The sequence below is a fragment of the Zingiber officinale genome, chromosome 6A, assembly GCF_018446385.1.
Source record: "Zingiber officinale cultivar Zhangliang chromosome 6A, Zo_v1.1, whole genome shotgun sequence".
Taxonomy (NCBI): domain Eukaryota; kingdom Viridiplantae; phylum Streptophyta; class Magnoliopsida; order Zingiberales; family Zingiberaceae; genus Zingiber; species Zingiber officinale.
The window spans coordinates 114,484,765-114,502,477 of NC_055997.1; the positions used below are offsets into that span (position 1 = coordinate 114,484,765).

A 17,713-nucleotide genomic window follows, 5' to 3' on the forward strand; every position below is an offset into this window, starting at 1 on the left:
CATATCAGATCTTCTCAGATAGCAAAGTAACTTAGTATGTATGAGATCCTTTCCAATCTGAATTAGTGTGTGTTTTAATTTGAAGGTCTCTTCGATCATTTGAAAAATTCTCAAAGCTATCTACTAATGGTACTCACTTGAAAACTCAAGAATGCTACTTGAAAATTTCCTCAACTTGTTGCAGCTTCCACAATTAGTGCACTCCCTTTCCCATGGCCTCCACGAGCAATTTGACTACCTCCACTACCTCAACTTCATCATGGAGTAGAAACAGATCATATCTAAACTTCAAGAGTTGATCTCAGTCCAGGTTCAGAAGGTGAGATGGTTTGTGATTGCTCATGTAGGCATCATGTAGAGGGTATAAAAGTGCCTCCTTGAAATTTTAGTTTTGACCAACATAGATTCATGTGAAATTGTGTGAAAAAAACCTAATAAAAATTAGCTTATTGGTGTTACAACTTGATTTTAACATTTGCTATGATCTGCTACAACTCTCTAGAAGTATGAAAAAGTTCTGAAATTGATTCAAATAAGTGGTTATCTCTCAGAAAAAATTCTGAATTATCTTTTATGCAGGCCACTTAAGTATGGATCCCTAGCTTGTGTTCCATGTCCCATAGCATGAGAAAAACATCAATAAATGCACATGGGAATAGAAAGAGATATTATGTAGTTTTTGAAGAACTTGGTATTATTTGGTTCAAAGATAAGCCTTATAATACCATGTGCATATGGAGGATAAACAAAAAAGAGGAACAATGTATAGCACCAAACTATGTATTACCATTGAAGAAGAAGACTTGATTGACAATAGCGACAAGAAGAGGACCATGTTATCTTAAGGAACTAGGGCGCTAAGCACGCGAAAGCGCAGTGGAAAACATCTAGTTCCTTTCCAGAAGATCCATGCGAAAAAAAATCATATACTAAGTTTCTCATAAAAGGAGTTATACCTTTGATGCGTGCCCTTCGCAATCCCAACAACAACGTTTCTTTAGATACAGATCTTAACGCGATCAAGTGGCCGTGCCTCTATTGTATCCACACGAACAAGCTTCGTTTGTCTCACAAACTCACAAAGTGGAGAATGAAACAACCAAAGGTTGTGCTAACAACCCTTCTTGGAAGTTTCGGCCACGTGAAGAGAGGAGGAAAAGAGCAAGAACACCAAAAACTCATCATAAAAAATGAATCCAAAAACCTCCTTTTATAGATTCATGAAATTGCCTTATACTTTAATGTCAATTGCCTTAATTGACATTAATATTTGTCTTCATCCAATAAATCCAATGCATCCAATGCATGAGCAATTCAAATTGTTCACTTTTCATCCAATGCATCCAATGCATGAGTAATTCAAATTGTACACTCCTCTTTCTTCATGAATTCAAATTCATGAAATCACTTAATGAGTCCAACTCATTAATCATCAATCCAATTGACTCAATGAGTTTAATTCGAATTGGACTCAATTCAATAGTTGGATCCAATTGAGTCTAACTCAATGAGTCTCATTTGAATTAGACTTATTCAATGATCCATCATATGAATCCATCTCCATTGACTTGTTCTTTGTGTGTGACCCAATAGGTTCTCATAACGTTGGCAATGTATTCAAATCAACATTTAGATACATAAGCAATGAGTGACATCTAGCAAGGCATCATTGGTACCCAAGCGACGAGAATGTCGAGATCCGACTTTTAATCTTTCCGTGTCTATTATCTTGTATGACTTGGTCCCTCTATCCTTGATATCTAGATTGATCAATGAGACATAGACCGTGCCATCATCTTATCAACCTTTGTATTTCTTGATCCCTAAGTAGACACGTTCAATCAAATAAGCTTAATATCTCATATTAACTAATTTGAGCATGACCATGCATTTTGTGTCCTACTACAGATATCGCTTCTGGGGATAGATCCTATCTACATCACTCACATCCCTCCGCATAATTTATCGCATACCCAGTGATCGACTTTATAGTCTACCTTGTTATAAGTGGCGTTTGTCGATACCAAAGTACATAATGCCTTGTGTAGGGAACTATAGTGACTTCAGGTCTAAGGACTATTTATACCAATAGTCACATGAGAATATTTGACACTTATATAACGATCCATGAAATATTCTCATGGCGGGTCATTCAGTATATATTCTCTAATATATACCCATGTGTCAACCTGATATCTTATACCCATGACTTGTGAGATTAAGTCATCCGTTGACTGACATGCTAGTCTCAACGCATTATTATTGTCCTTGTATATTAATGCTTGACTAGAAATAGTTAAGAGTAGTGTTCTATGTATATCTATAATATCTTACTATCAATTCAACTAATTGATAAGTTGTAGATTAGAACCTACTACCCAAGGACATTATTATATTATTCATTCGGCATTGAACTGAAATAAATATAATAATCAACTTTGCCTTTTATTAATAATGGAATATGATACAAAATGAGCTCTTTACAATCATCTTATAATTGGTACTAGGGCTTATACTAGCACTAGTGATAATCACTGAGATATCGAATAACCAGTGACCTAGTGTCGCCATCATGCTTCCTTTGTGCTAAAGCGTTGGTCAAAGGATCCACAATGTTAGCGTCGGTTGGTACTCTACATATCCTCGCATCTCCTCTATCGGTGATCTCTCGAATGAGATGAAATCGCTGTAGTATGTATTTGGATCTCCGATGAGAGTGAGGTTCTTTAGCCTGTGCAATAGCCCCATTGTTATCATAATAATGATCTATTGGGTTCGCTATACTAGGAACAACACCAAGCTCTGTAATGAACTTCCTGATCCAAACAGCCTCCTTTGCTGCAGCTGAAGTAGCAATGTACTCTGCCTCTGTTATAGAATCAACGACTGTGTCTTGCTTTGAACTCTTCCAGCTCACAACACCATCATTTAAGCAAAATACATACTCTGACTGTGATCTGAAATCATTCTTGTCAGTTTGGAAGCTAGCATCGGTGTAACCCTTTACAACAAGCTCTTCATCGCATTCAAAGATCAAGAAATAATCTTGAGTCCTTCTCAAGTACTTGAGAATATTCTTGACGGCTGTCCAGTGACCTTCACCTGGATCTGATTGGTATATGCTTGTCATGCTTAACACATACGAGACATCTGGGCGAGCACAAAGCATGGTGTACATGATAGACCCTATAGCAGATGCATAAGGAATCTGATCCATGCGGTCCCTTTCTTCCTTAGAAGAGGGGCATTGAATTTTCGAAAGACTCACACCATGTGACATAGGTAGGAATCCCTTCTTGGAATTCTCCAGGCAAAACATTTAAGCACCTTGTCAATGTATATATTTTAGCTTAGACCAAGTAATCTTTTAGATCTATCTCTCTAGATCTTAAGGCCTAAAATGTAGGTTGTTTCACCTAAGTCTTTCATTGAAAAACAATTCCCAAGCCAAGTCTTCACCGACTGAATAGTAGGGATATCATTTCCAATGAGAAGTATGTCATCTATATACAATATGAGAAAATCATAAGATGACTGTGCTCCCACTAACCTTGTAGTCATCTTCATTCTTAATGAAACCAAACGTTTTGATTGCATCATCGAATCGAAGATTTCAGCTTCTAAAAGCTTGCTTCAATCCATAAATAGATCTTTGCAACTTACAAACCTTTCCAACATTCTTTGGATCTATAAAACTCTCAGGTTGTGTCATGTACACATCCTCGAGGAGATTCCGTTAAGAAATATAGTTTTGACATCCATCTGCCAGATCTCATAATCATAGTAAGTTGTAATAGCAAGCATGATCCGAATGGACTTGAGCATCGCAACTGGGGAAAAAGTTTCATCATAGTCTATACCATGAATTTGCTTGAATCCTTTAGCTACCAATCTACCTTTATAGGTATGCATATCTCCATCCATGTCAGTCTTCACTTTGAAGACCCACTTACACCCAATGGGTTTGATCTCTTCAGGTGGATCAACCAAAGTTCATACTTGATTAGTGTATATGGATTTCATTTCGAATTTCATTGTCTCTAGCCATTTCTCAGAATCTGGGCCTGTACAGCTTCCTGATAAGATGTAGGCTCATTGAGACCAACAAGCACTACATCACCATGGTCAGATAAGAGAAAAGAATATCTCTTAGGTTAACGACGGGTCCTATCAGATCTGTGTAGAGCTTGTGCTACTTGAACAGGTTGTTGCTCTACAACTTCTTGCAGTGTAACAAAATCATGATCCACAATATTTTGTAGTACCTGTTCAGTTTCCATTAAGGCTTCGATGCTAGTTTGTGTATCTTGAATTTCTTCAAGATCGACTTGACTCTCACTAGTTTTTCTAGAAATAAACTCCCTTTCTAGAAAGACACCATTTCTGGCAACAAACATTTTGTCTTGTGTGGGATTATAAAAGTAGTATCCCTTTGTTTCCTTGGGATATCCTACAAAATAACACTTGTCCGATTTGGGTCTTAGTTTATCTGGGACTTGTCGTCGAACGTAAGCTTCACAACCCCAAATCTTCATAAAAGACATCTTGGGACTCTTCCCAGTCCATATCGTATATGGTGTCTTTATGATGGTCTTGATGGAATGCGGTTAAGTGGGAAAGCGACCGTCTCTAGAGCATGTCCCCAGAAGAAAGTAGGAAGATCTATTTGACTCATCATCGATCATATCATATCAATAAAGTACGATTTCTCCTTTCTGATACACTATTCCATTGTGGTGTTTCAAGTGGAGTGAGTTGAGAAATGATCCCACACAATGAGATGGTCATGAAACTCTTGGCTAAGATATTCCCCACCTCGATCTGATCGAAGCATTTTAATACTCTTACCAAGTTGGTTTTGTACTTCATTCTTGAATTGTTTGAATTTTTCAAAGGATTCAGACTTGTTTCTCATCAGATACACATAGTCGTATCTACTGAAATCATCAGTGAAAGTAATGAAGTAATGATAGTCTCCTCTAGCTATTATTTTGAAAGGGCCGCATACATCAGTATGTATGAGTCCTAACAAGTCATTAGCACTTGCGCTATGTCCACTAAATGGAGTCTTTGTCATCTTGCATTGAAGACAAAATTCACATACCTCATATGATTCAAAATCAAATGAGTCCAAAAGTCCATCCTTATGGAGTTGGGATATGTCACTCTCATTTATGTGACCTAAGCGATAATGCCCGAGATATGTGGTTCAAATCATTAGACTTGAACCGTTGGGTATTTATGTCATAGATTGAGTTGTCAAAGTCTAGAACATAGAGTCTATTCACGAGATGTGCACTACAATAAAATATTTCATTGAAATAAACAAAACAACATTTGTCCTTTATTATAAATAAGAATCCTTTCTTGTCTAAACAAGAAACAGGGATGATGTTCTTAGTTAAGGCAGACACATAACAACACTCTTCAAGTTCTAAGACAAGCTCAGTGGGTAAAGATAAGGAATATATTCCTATAGCGACAGCAGCAACTCTTGTGCCATTGCCTATTTGTAGGTCCATTTTGTCCTTTGTCAATGTTCTACTATTTCTCAAGCCCTGTATATTAGTATAAATGTGAGATGCACACCCGGTATCTAATACCCATAAAGAAGAAATAGATAGATTGACTTTTATAATATATATACCTGAGGCAGAATTTTCACTTCTCTTCATTTTCACTTCCTCTAGGTATAATTTATAGTTCTCTTCTAATGTCCGGTCTCACCACAGTGGAAGCAGGTTCCTTCTTTAGCTACCCCACCTTTGGATTTCAGTGTATGAGTCTTGCCCTTGCCTTTGGCTTGGGTCTTAACCTTACCTTTAGGCTTCCACTTGCTTTTGCCCTTTGACACCATTAAAATGGTGCTAGACTTTGCCTTTTTAAGGTTGAGTTTAGCAGTTCTCAACATGCTTAGCATCTCAGACAATGACTTTCATTCATGTTATAGTTCATGACAAATTGACTATAGCTCTGCAATGACTGCAGAATTGGGCCAGTGGTCAATTCTTGACCTAATGGAAGTGCCAATCTTTGTAGGTTCTCCACATACCCGATCATTTTGAGTACATAAAGCCCTACGAGACTTCTTGCATTGTCCTTGATATAGTTGTCTAAGATGTTCAACCATATCATAAGCATCCATGTTCTCATGTTGTTTCTGAAGCTCAGAGTTCATGGTAGTGAGCATAAGGCATGATACATCTAATGCATCATCTTGATGCTTCTTATAAGCATCCTTATCAGCTCTAGTGGCAGTAGTGGGGGGTGCTTCAAGAATGGGCTGCTCTAGGATGTACATTTTTCTTTGTTGCTTGAGAACTATTCTCAAGTTTATGTACTAGTCCAGTTAGTTCCATTGAGCTTGTCCTTATCAAGGGCAGATCACAGAGAGAGTATTTGACGTATTTGACGACATGGTGATCTACAACAATAAAATGCAGAAATAAGTATCATATTTTCATCATTTAACTAGGCCTTTAATTAAATGATTCTCCTACTAAATTGTAAAGCTTTGGTAGGAGTAAGTCATGGAGGTGGTTTTACTGACACTACTAGCTCCAAATTCAATCGCGATAATACTCATGTGGGACAAGATCCATATTATACTGCATCTTGAGTTAGCTTTGACTAATCACCCAACACTTAGTATAACTTAGATAGGCAAGATTTACCAATTACATCATATGTAACTTTTGTATCATTGTGTGGACAAGACTATTTGTTCATTTGCCCATCTTATAAAATTTACATTATAACTCATCTTGAGTTAGCTTTGGCTAATCACCCAAACTAGTATAATTTGAATTTCATCGTATGGGATATACCTCTAAGTTCTTAACTTAGTTAAGTCATACCTAAAGTTTTAATAGTTGAACATCACAATTGTCCTGTCGTACTCTAGTAAGATAAATCGAGTTACTTTACTTTGGCAAAACCTGACTATAATTGATCGAGCTAGAAGTGAGTACCAAACTTTGGTAGGCATATTTAAAAAGACCTAATCATGATTAAACTACACATGCATCGCATACAATCATAGCATATTATGACATACATCACATATATGTATAAAAGAAATCGTGACATGGTTATGGCCTCATTTTCTATGATCCTCTCAAACCAATGAGAAGATCGAAAAGTTAACCTAGGCAAAAACATCTTCTCTAAGTGCTTCCTTGGTCGTCATGTGTTGTTATCCTTCTCCCTTCTCACCGTCGTCAAGTAGACTTATTCTTCTCTAATTTGTACATTACAAAATCTAAAGAAAACTCGAGTTACATTCGAGTGTAGTCTAAATTTACAACAAGAATGAAAGAGGAGAGGCACAACACGCAGGTCGTATTATGAATTACAACACACAGATCCAATCACATCGGGGTTTAAGAGCCATAACCATGCACCATGTCATATAACATTCATAATATATTATGACATAAAATTTACTATGATTTAAACAACTAATTATGAGTCGCAACGCTACGATGGTCTCGCTAAAAACCTCTTGGTCGAAACTTGCGCATAATCATGCAAATCATAATAAACATGTCATGCAATTTCTATATCACATATGAAATTCTAACTAAAACTTAGTATATGCCTTCGCAAGAGGCTCTAATACCACTGTAAGGAACTAGGGCGCTAAATATGCGAAAGCGCCGTGGAAAACATCTAGATCCTTTCCAGAAGATCCATGCGAAAGGAAATTATATACTAAGTTTCTCATAAAAGGAGTTATACCTTTGGTGCGTGCCCTTCGCAATCCCAACAACAATGTTTCTTTAGATACAGATCTTAACGCGATCAAGTGGCCGTGCCTCTATTGTATCCATACAAACAAGCCTCGTTTGTCTCACAAACTCACAAAGTGGAGAATAAACAACCAAAGGTTGTGCTAGCAACCCTTTTTGGAAGTTTCAGCCACGTGAAGAGAGGAGGAAAAGGAGCAAGAACACCAAAAACTCATCATCAAAAATGAATCCAAAAACCTCCTTTTATAGATTCATGAAATTCCCTAAACCCTTAATGTCAATTGCCTTAATTGACATTAATATTTGTCTTCATCCAATGAATCCAATGCATCCATGCATGAGCAATTCAAATTGTTCACTCTTCATCCAATGCATGAGTAATTTAAATTGTACACTCCTCTTTCTTCATGAATTCAAATTCATGAAATCACTTAATGAGTCCAACTCATTAATCATCAATCCAATTGACTCAATGAGTCTAATTCGAATTGGACTCAATCCAATAGTTTGATCCAATTGAGTCTAACTCAATGAGTCTCTTTTGAATTAGACTTATTCAATGATCCATCATATGAATCCATCTCCATATCCAATAGGTTCTCATAACGTTGGCAATGTATTCAAATCAACATTTAGATACATAAGCAACGAGTAACATCTAGCAAGGCATCATTGCTACCCAAGCGACGAGAATGTCGAGATCTGGCTTAATCTTTCTGTGTCTATTATCTTGTATGACTTGGTCCCTCTATCCTTGATATCTAGATTGATCAATGAGGTATAGACCGTGTCATCATCTTATCAACCTTTGTATTTCTTGATCCCTAAGTAGATACGTTCAATCAAATAAGCTCAATATTTCATATTAACTAATTTGAGTATGTCCATGCATTTTGTGTCCTACTTAATTAAGGGGCCTACAGATATCGCTTTCGTCATATGGAAGAGATAGATCCCATCTACATCACTCACATCCCTCCGCATAATTTATCGCATACCCAGTGATCGACTTTATAGTCCACCTTGTTACAAGTGTCGTTTGCCAATACCAAAGTACACAATGCCTTATGTAGGGAACCGTAGTGACTTCAAGTCTAAAGACTATTCATACCAATAGTCACATGAGAATGTTTATGACACTCATATAACGATCCATGAAACATTCTCATGGTGGGTCGTTCAGTATATATTTTTCTAATATATACCCATGTGTCAACCTGATATCTTATACCCATGACTTGTGAGATTAAGTCATCCGTTGACTTACATGCTAGTCTCAACGCATTACTATTGTCCTTGTATATTAATGCTTGACTAGGAATAGTTAAGAGTAGTGTTCTATGTATATCTACAATATCTTCAACCAATTGATAATTTGTAGATTAGAACCTACTACCTAAGGACTGAACTGAAATAAATATAATAATCAACTTTGCCTTTTATTAATTATGGAATATGATACAAAATGAGTTCTTTATAATCATCTCATAATTAGTATTAGGGCTAATACTAACAGTTACTTCTGTTATAGATGACCTACACTTGGCTAGACGAAGTACCTAATCTGCCTTTTGTGATAGGACATAATGGAGAATGTAAGAAACCTTGAGGAGGTGAAGTCTATTGTGAAGTGTTAGTGTTTGATTTATAAAAAAATTAAATCAGCACCAAAGATACTTCATAGTAATCTGTTTCAAATCAGTGAGCGGGGTCGTAGTTGAATAGGAAAGTTGTTGAGACCAAACTCGGGGATGGTAATGCAGCTCACTTGGGTTTGCCTGAGGTGTAGCCGAAGTGGATACTGGCATGCTCAGGTTTGACCGGGATGGAGCCACTTTGATCGAGGAACTTGGCCAGGGTGCTAGGTGCCCTAGGCTGAGGTGGATGTTTACGGTTAGAGATGCTCAGTGGCTACCTGATGATCTGTACAAGACTAAGGTGGTCTAGGCTTGGCCGAAGTGGTTGAGACGTGGCTGTGATGATTGACCTTAAAGATGGTTGGCTTTCTTTGTCTTTTTCTACTGATGGAAGTTGCTAAGGCTTCTTTAGCAGATGATGGCAGAGGAATGACATTACAAAAACTGTCAAAACATTCTTCTACTGCTGTTTCAAACCTTACACATAGGAACTAGGAAAAGGCACTCCAGTTATGTGCCGCCATGTGTTGAGATCCTGTCAATGATGGTGTTTCACTCTGGATTGTTGGAATGCTCACTTTCCTTTCTCCTTACTTACACACATGATATTAATTTGACGGTGCTTCCAGCTTTAGTGGCAGTGGTAAATTTCCCTACTATCACGAAGAAACCATATTTATGTCACTTGGTTGCGATGGAAACACTTGACATTCTTTGCACTGAAGTTAGCCCTTACAGTACTACCTGCAGCCAGGCAAACAAAAGACTGGAACACTAGTATACTTAAACCAAACTGTATATTTACCATGAAGAGGGCAACCTGATTGTGACTACAGCAACCAGAACATGATCATGTGGCTTCTGCAACAGAGGTCTATCTTGGTCTAGAAAATGTACTAAATCTGCCTTCACAGACAGGCTGAACTGCAATGGAGAAGAAGATATTGGATGTGGTAGAGATGAAGTCTGTTGTGAAGAAAGCAGATCTGTGAGATTAATTCAAATCTACTGCTTGGCTGTTTTGGATTTTGACATCTTGATTATCTTGTTCCAGATAATTTGAAATTCTTTTTATCTTTATGTATTGCAGTAACTACTAAAGGCTCAGTTAACAATTGTTTAATGAAGTCATTGTTCTTTTCTTTAATAATCCAGAAAGTTTTTGCTTTCTTAAAAGGTAAGAAAACTTGCTGAGCTTTATAAAGAAAGATCTGAGGAATGGTCCAAAAAGTCTGGGGAGCTTGAAGGTGTTATCAAAGCCTTAGAGGTGCTTATTTCTGTAACAAATTTGATAATTTATTATTCGTATTATTATTTTTCAAACTCATCCTGTGATGTGAAATTTGAGGCATATATATTTCATGCAGACACATCTTTGTCAAGTTGAAAATGAATACAAAGATAAACTTGAAAAGGAATCATCACAACGGAAAAATCTTGAGAAGGTATGAATTTCTTGCTGATGCTGGATTACACTAAGGATGCTTTTTTAAATTGACAATTACCTGCCCTTTTATCATTTTGGGTTCGTGATTCCTGAATAAGCTACATGTTCCATTGGTCTTGTTGGCCATGTAGCAATTAACTGTGACTGTTGTCCATTCTTGTGCCCCAATGGATATACCCATGGATGATGCGACAGATACATTTTTGTGTTCTAACAGTAAAATTACAGGCATGTCACAATTCCTGTGGCGCACATGTTACAGATGGGTACCATAAATTTGCTTATAGATAGTTCCTTTTGAAGTTCTGTGATACTGCATGGCAGTGACTTTTCTTGTCATGCAGGATGCTGCAGACATGAAAGGGAAAATAGAGAAATATGAAGCTGAACTTGAGAACGCAAGAAAATCTAGTGAAATAAGTCTTGTTCCGGTGGCCAATTTTCATTTGGATTCAAGTTTAAATGATCTGTATGGCCTTTTTCTTCTGCTTTCAGCTTTTGTTTTAAATAATATTTTTCTCATATTATAATTGTAGGGTAGGATTTCCTATTGAAGGCAAATAAACTTCCCATTTGATTAATGTGAAATATATTAATTGGGATGCAAATGTGAATTTTTGATTGGAAAGAAAAATCTTGTATGTGTATCCAATATGGGTGCGGATTTGAGTCTTCTACATGGCTATTTGTAACGGCTTTGATTGTATGGACAGAGATATTAAGTGCCAACCATAGTGCAGGCAAATTGTGGGTGCCTCTGCAAATCTTATATTTCTTTTTCCAAGAATTATATCAATCTGAATTAGGGATTATACAAACTAGAAAATTGGCTCCTTGATGCAGAATACTTAATGGAAGTGAAAGGCTGTAGTATGCAAGATAAATATATGCAATCTAGCTCAACAATGAATGCCATGTAAGAAAGATTATCAACAAAACTGGCAGTAGTTACATTTCACTTATTTATTTGCTTGTTTCCATTACTTTTTGATATGTTCTTAAAGAGTTGCTTTCTTTGAAAGACAATTCTCTATACATGTTTGTGGAGATTCCTTCAGATGTTACAGGTCCTCAACATAACTGGTAACCTGAGGGCTAGAACCTACACAACGTGGAAGTTTGGTTAGTTGTGGGTTTCCTTCTCCCAGACTCAAACTTAACCAAAGCATGATTTTAGAAATCTTCCAGTTTGAAATTTTGAATTAATCTTTTCTAACCTTGTAATCTGTATTTCATCCTGAAAAATTACCTGACTCGTCTCAATTTGGAAGATAGTCAAGAATATTTAGGTTATGCAAATGCCAACCCTACTTATGTTCTACCACTCGGCCAACTCACCTCAATTTTGAAGATACACAGGAATATTTAGGTTACCAAAATGCCAACCCTACTTGGTTTTGGTTGTGTTTTGACCAACTCGTTTTTCATTTAAGTAGCATAACCAGAAATTTCATGTTTGTTTCTTATGGTCCTAAACTTGATCTCACCTCCGACCACCCTACTTTAATAAATTTCTCTTGAAGGCATCTCTTTTTCAACAGTGGTTTTTGATCCTCTTGTGCTGATTTTGAAGGTTCACAAGCTCGCTTCTATCTTGCTACAACCTAACGTATGCCAACTTTGGATCTCCACCCACAGTAGAAAACTCGCTTTAGTACTCAGATGTACCTATTTCTAGTTCCATCAAAGAAATTGCCTTGCATGGGGTTGAATTGGAGAGCATGTGGCCAACTAAATATTCAAAAATCTTGCTTGTTTTTCCCCCCTATTATCATTGAAAGTGTGGGATGAACTTGATCATACATTCCTCTAATAAAGAGAAACATAGTTCATGTTATATAACCTAAGCTTCTATTTTCTGTTTTAACAGAACAGTTGCAGAAACCACCAACATTGAGAATAATCAGATTCTTGTCCCTAAGATACCACTTGGTGTTTCTGGCACAGCATTAGCGGCTTCCCTTCTACGTGATGGCTGGAGTGTAAGATTGTGAACTATCATCATTTCATTTCTGTTTTTTTTTTTAAATTAAACTTACTTGCTCTTGAAGGTTTTTTTCTGTGTAGCTTGCTAAGATGTATGAGAAATACCAAGAAGCTGCTGATGCTTTGCGGCATGAGAAGTGGGGTCGGAAAAATGCAGAAGCTGTTTTGGCACGGGTACTGGTTCTGGCTGTTGTACATGTTATATCATTTATTATTTTTTTAGCACTGACAAATTCTGTCTTTCTTTTTTAAAGAATCCTTGTTTATTCTTTTTGCATAAGCTTCTAGCATATAAATTGCTCTATTACTAAACTTCTACATGGTTGCTATAGATGTCCGTGTAACATACACATGCGTTGTGACTATTCAAAAAAATCTACTAAATTACCTGAAAGAAGCAGAAAATATGTGATGTTTACTTTATATGATTTTTGATGATGTCTCTTAATTGCTTCTAGTTTCTTTGTGTAATTGTTGGTTTTTAATGTGCAGGTTCTGCATGAAATAGAAGAAAAAGCTGAACTAATTCTTGATGAACGAGGTAACTCTTATGATCCTATTTGATGCTAAATTCATGTTTTTGTTTATTATTTCTTCGATATGTTGCCTTCTTTCTTTTCGTAGAATTTGGTGAAGAGAACATTATATTACTTTTCTTCAGTCTTCCTCTTCCTCATTTAATGTACATATCTATTATAGTTTCACATCGTCTAATTGGAGCATTTATTAGTCGTCTAAATATATGTCTGTACCATCTTACATGTATCTCTATTCTCTCTATAGGTGTAACCTCGACTTTCTCTCTAATATTCTTATTTCTTATCTTGTCCATCCTCTTATTTACGTTTATCCACCTTAACATATTCAACTCTTATTTTCTGCTCATGTGCTTGAGTCATAGCTCAGCATTCAACTCCATGTAACATACCAGGTCTAAACTGTCATTTTGTTTTTAGAGGTGCTTTAGAATCATAACGAACATCTAACGCTCTTCTCTATTTCAACTATCATTTTTAAATTTTATGTAAGACATCTCTATCAATCCCTCCATCATTTTACAAACATAATCCTAAATATTTAAAGCTCTTTAATACATACAACTCGTTATTTCCTATCTTAACAATTACCTCATTACATCTAATATTATTAAACTTAAATTCTATATATTTCGTCTTTACTCTACTAAGCCTAAAACCTTTCACAAAGTATTTTCCGTCAAGATTCGAGTTTCGCATTTACTTCTTCATATGACTCATCTATCAAAACAATATCATTAACAAATAACATGTACCATGATACTGTGTCTTGAATGTGTTTCATCCTTGATTAATGCAAGGACACTCGAAACTTGTTTCAGATGTTGCAGGCAAGCTGTAGGCTTGGTGGTGCATGTTTAAGGGAGTTATTGGCATGAAAAGTTTTGTTGGATTAGTCTCTCGCATAGAGGTCAAACAGAAGAGCTTGGGAGGTCACCCACAATGAGATTATCGAAAAGATTAATTGTATAAGTTGAGGCCATTGTAGCAGTGGCAGTGACACCCTCTAAGGGATTTTGTTTTTTTGGGAAAATCTAACTTGAGAAGAGTGGTTCTGATAGCATTTAGAATTTGGGAAAATAAAATATTGTATTGCTTTGGTAAGCTAGCAATTACAAGGTATATACCTAATAAGTAATAACCCAAACCTATTTCTAAAATACCTAAGCAGATTAAATCTGATACACCAATGACCCTATTAGTACTAATACCTTTACAATTTTCTTTGTTATAGGTATTTTTTCTTGATCTAGTGGGTTTTCAGTTGTTATATCTTGTTTATATTCTCAAGTGAGGGAAGAATACTTCTTAACTCTTCAAAGAGCTTCCATGTGTTTGCATGCTGATCAGTGCATTACATTATGTTTCCTTGGCAATGAACACATGCCTATAGAAGACAATGGACACACATAAGTGACTGAATTGAGCTCAATGGATCTCAGTGAAAGCTACAATTCTCTCTCATTTAAAGTACTCTTTAAGACTAGATCACTTATAGAGGAAGATTTCAACTTGCTGCTATTTTCATGATTACCTGTACTAGTCTGTTTATTTCTTCAAATATGGGGTGAGCCTATGTGTGCTTCAATTTATTTGTTATATTCAGTTTTTTGTTTACTTTTTTTTTCTTAAGCAGTCCAATCGAGATATTAAGTGTTGGAGCAATCTAGGTGCCCTAAGTTTTGATGTTTAGACAAGGTTTAAATTAGGTTATTTATTGTATTTGATATGTGCTTGTGAGTGTGTAGGATGCAAGTACAACAAGGCAAGTCTAAGTGGAGTCTTGGCGATGTAAGTCCAAATATGTAGTCTTAGTGTGACTTTGCAAGGTTGAAGTCCCTGAGCGAGGAGCTCTTGGCAATGGAAGACCCGACAACAAGGACAAGACTGAAGGAAGCTTTTGAAGGCAAAACTTGAAGGATGGGGAAACATCTGAGGGACGCAAAGCTGATGGAGGAGGCTAGAAGGCAAGGTCAAGGTTGTGCGAGCGAGGACGAGTGCTGAGAGATTGTACTCGGGGTAAAATCCTAGGTTTAGGATTTACCAGTCGACTGGTGGTTGGACTGGGAGAGAACAGAATGCTTCTGTTCTTTCAACTAAAGTGGACCAGTCGACTGGTATCGAGCCATTGGAGCTGTAACGGTCGAATTCCACAGCGGACCAGTCGATTGGCTAGTCGACTTATAATGGCAGAAACAACAAGTTGTTCCTCCCGAGCTCTATTTAAGAGAGGGTGAGTGGCTCAGGTTAACGAAATAGGCTTGGTTAAAGTCTATTAGAAGTCTCCCAAGTGCTCTAGCAATCCAAGGTGTGCTCAAGTGTTCTTGAGCAAGATTGTGGTAAGGTTTCTCCACTCACAAGGAGATTGTGTTAGCCGGAGGTTTTCTGGAGATTGATCCACCGAAGGATCACAGGATCGTACACCTTATGGACACGCCGTGGAGTATGAGTAAGTTATCTCTGAATCACGTTACACGAACGTGTCGGTTTGTTTTCTTGTTTATTGTCTTCTAGGATTTAGCTTTCTACTTGTTAGTTTTGTTTTTGTATTCCGCTATGTGCTAACAATTGTAGGAAGCGAACAAGGAGGGTGACCATTTATTCACCCCCCTCTAGCCGGTGTCAAAGGTCCCAACATGAAGTTCCTAAAATGATCTGCTTTTTCATTATTATCATTTTATGTTATATTTATTAGATGAATTCTGGAGTTGCTCCTGGTTTTGAAACATGCATCCTCTTTATTTCTCCTTTTGAATTGACTGGGGTTAAGAAATCTCTTTGTTGAAAGTTCTGTAGTCTGTTATTTTGGTTTTATTCTGAACTGTTGTCCAATAACTATACTAGTTATGGTGGTTTAATATATCATTGTTGTTTCCTGCTGGCTGTGTTAATACATGGTACTTACTAATGTACATATATGAAATTATATAAAACGTACAATATATGAGAGTTGCTTTTTGTAAATTTTGTTGTTATGCTAGTTGGTAAAAGCTTCTGGCTTTATATCAGATGAACATGCAAGGATGATAGAGGCCTATAATTTGATGAACAAAAAATTGCTGCAGTCATTGGAGAAGCATGAAAATTTTGAGAATACAATTCTGCATTTGAAGGTATTTGATCTTTCACTATGGAGCATTATGACACCCTTCTGTTTGTTTAAAAGATTCTTTGTTAGGCTGAGTCGAGAAAGTGGGAGTGTGAATATACAATTGCCCAGAAGGAAATTACTGATCTAGAGAAGCAGGTTTGTTGTTTGCCTATCCTCGTCAATGATTGACTTGATTCTGGTTCTGGATCTTAAGGTTGTCAGTTTTAGGTTGCCAAATTACTTCCTAGAAAAGAGATTGTAGTTTCTTAAGAATGAAAATTCTTAGATAATTAATTTTGATCATGAAATGACTTTGCTGTAGGTAACACTACTCTTGAAGGAATGCCAGGAAATTCAAGTTCGCTGTGGTGTTACCCAGTTATGCAATAACAATCCTCTTGCAAGTGCAGTTAATATTGATGAAGGAAGGTCAACTTCTGAACATCTTGTATGCCATCTATCTTACCTTCTATGGCGATTGTGAATTTTTTTATCCTTGGTCTCTTCTAAGATATAGCACATCATTGTTGGATATTGATGTTCTGTGATTTGTATTAACAGATTTCTTTTAAGGACATAAATGAACTAGTAGAGCAAAATGTTCAACTTCGAGGTCATGTTGCCCGACTTTCCACTGAAATGGAAAATAAGGAAACAGAATTAATGGTAAAATCTGAAAATATAATCTTCTTTTGTTTGTCCCTTGGAGCTTATTTGTTTCCTTGCTAATTTATATTTTATGATTTACTTGGTTTATATTTTCTCTTCAAGGATGCTTTCCAAATTCAACTCCAAAAGATCACTGCTGAGGCAGCAAGCAAGGTTGAAGCAATGCTTAAAAGGTCTGAAGAACAAGGGCAGATGATTGAATCTCTTCACAGTTCTGTAAGTCTTTGCAACGTTATCTTGTTCATATTTGAACCTATGAAAAGTGTCCACAATCAATTGCTTGTTGTCCTACCACTTGTAGGTTGCTATGTATAGAAGGCTGTATGAAGAAGAGCAGAAGATATCAGCATCTACTCATCCAAACACTGGTGATCTTGCAGGTATTTTTGTCTAATTTTCTACACTTTTTAGCAATGCCTTTAAGAAGGAAACCCTTGATTTCATGGATCTTTCATAACCCTTAGTATTAGGTGTGTACTCTGAAACAACCACTTTGCCTTTTGGTGTGCTATTGTATGGATGCTGACCTCTTTGTTGATTAGATTTGGTGCTCACTTTTGTTAGGATGATCCTACCATGTTATTGATTTGCTGTTT

General features: G+C 36.6%; 1 protein-coding gene across 1 annotated transcript in view; it reads left to right on the forward strand.

The window, feature by feature from the left end:
- The window catches only part of LOC121997553 (nuclear-pore anchor-like), a 69,283-nt gene that overhangs the window by 15,552 nt on the left and 36,018 nt on the right, over positions 1–17,713 (forward strand). Inside the window, exons 7-18 of the mRNA XM_042552024.1 lie at positions 10,566–10,655; positions 10,756–10,833; positions 11,180–11,304; positions 12,706–12,817; positions 12,903–12,995; positions 13,314–13,362; positions 16,367–16,470; positions 16,536–16,604; positions 16,771–16,896; positions 17,010–17,114; positions 17,220–17,333; positions 17,419–17,497. Coding sequence (XP_042407958.1) covers positions 10,566–10,655; positions 10,756–10,833; positions 11,180–11,304; positions 12,706–12,817; positions 12,903–12,995; positions 13,314–13,362; positions 16,367–16,470; positions 16,536–16,604; positions 16,771–16,896; positions 17,010–17,114; positions 17,220–17,333; positions 17,419–17,497 — 1,144 coding nt within the window. The remainder of the gene's footprint in view (positions 1–10,565; positions 10,656–10,755; positions 10,834–11,179; positions 11,305–12,705; positions 12,818–12,902; positions 12,996–13,313; positions 13,363–16,366; positions 16,471–16,535; positions 16,605–16,770; positions 16,897–17,009; positions 17,115–17,219; positions 17,334–17,418; positions 17,498–17,713) is intronic.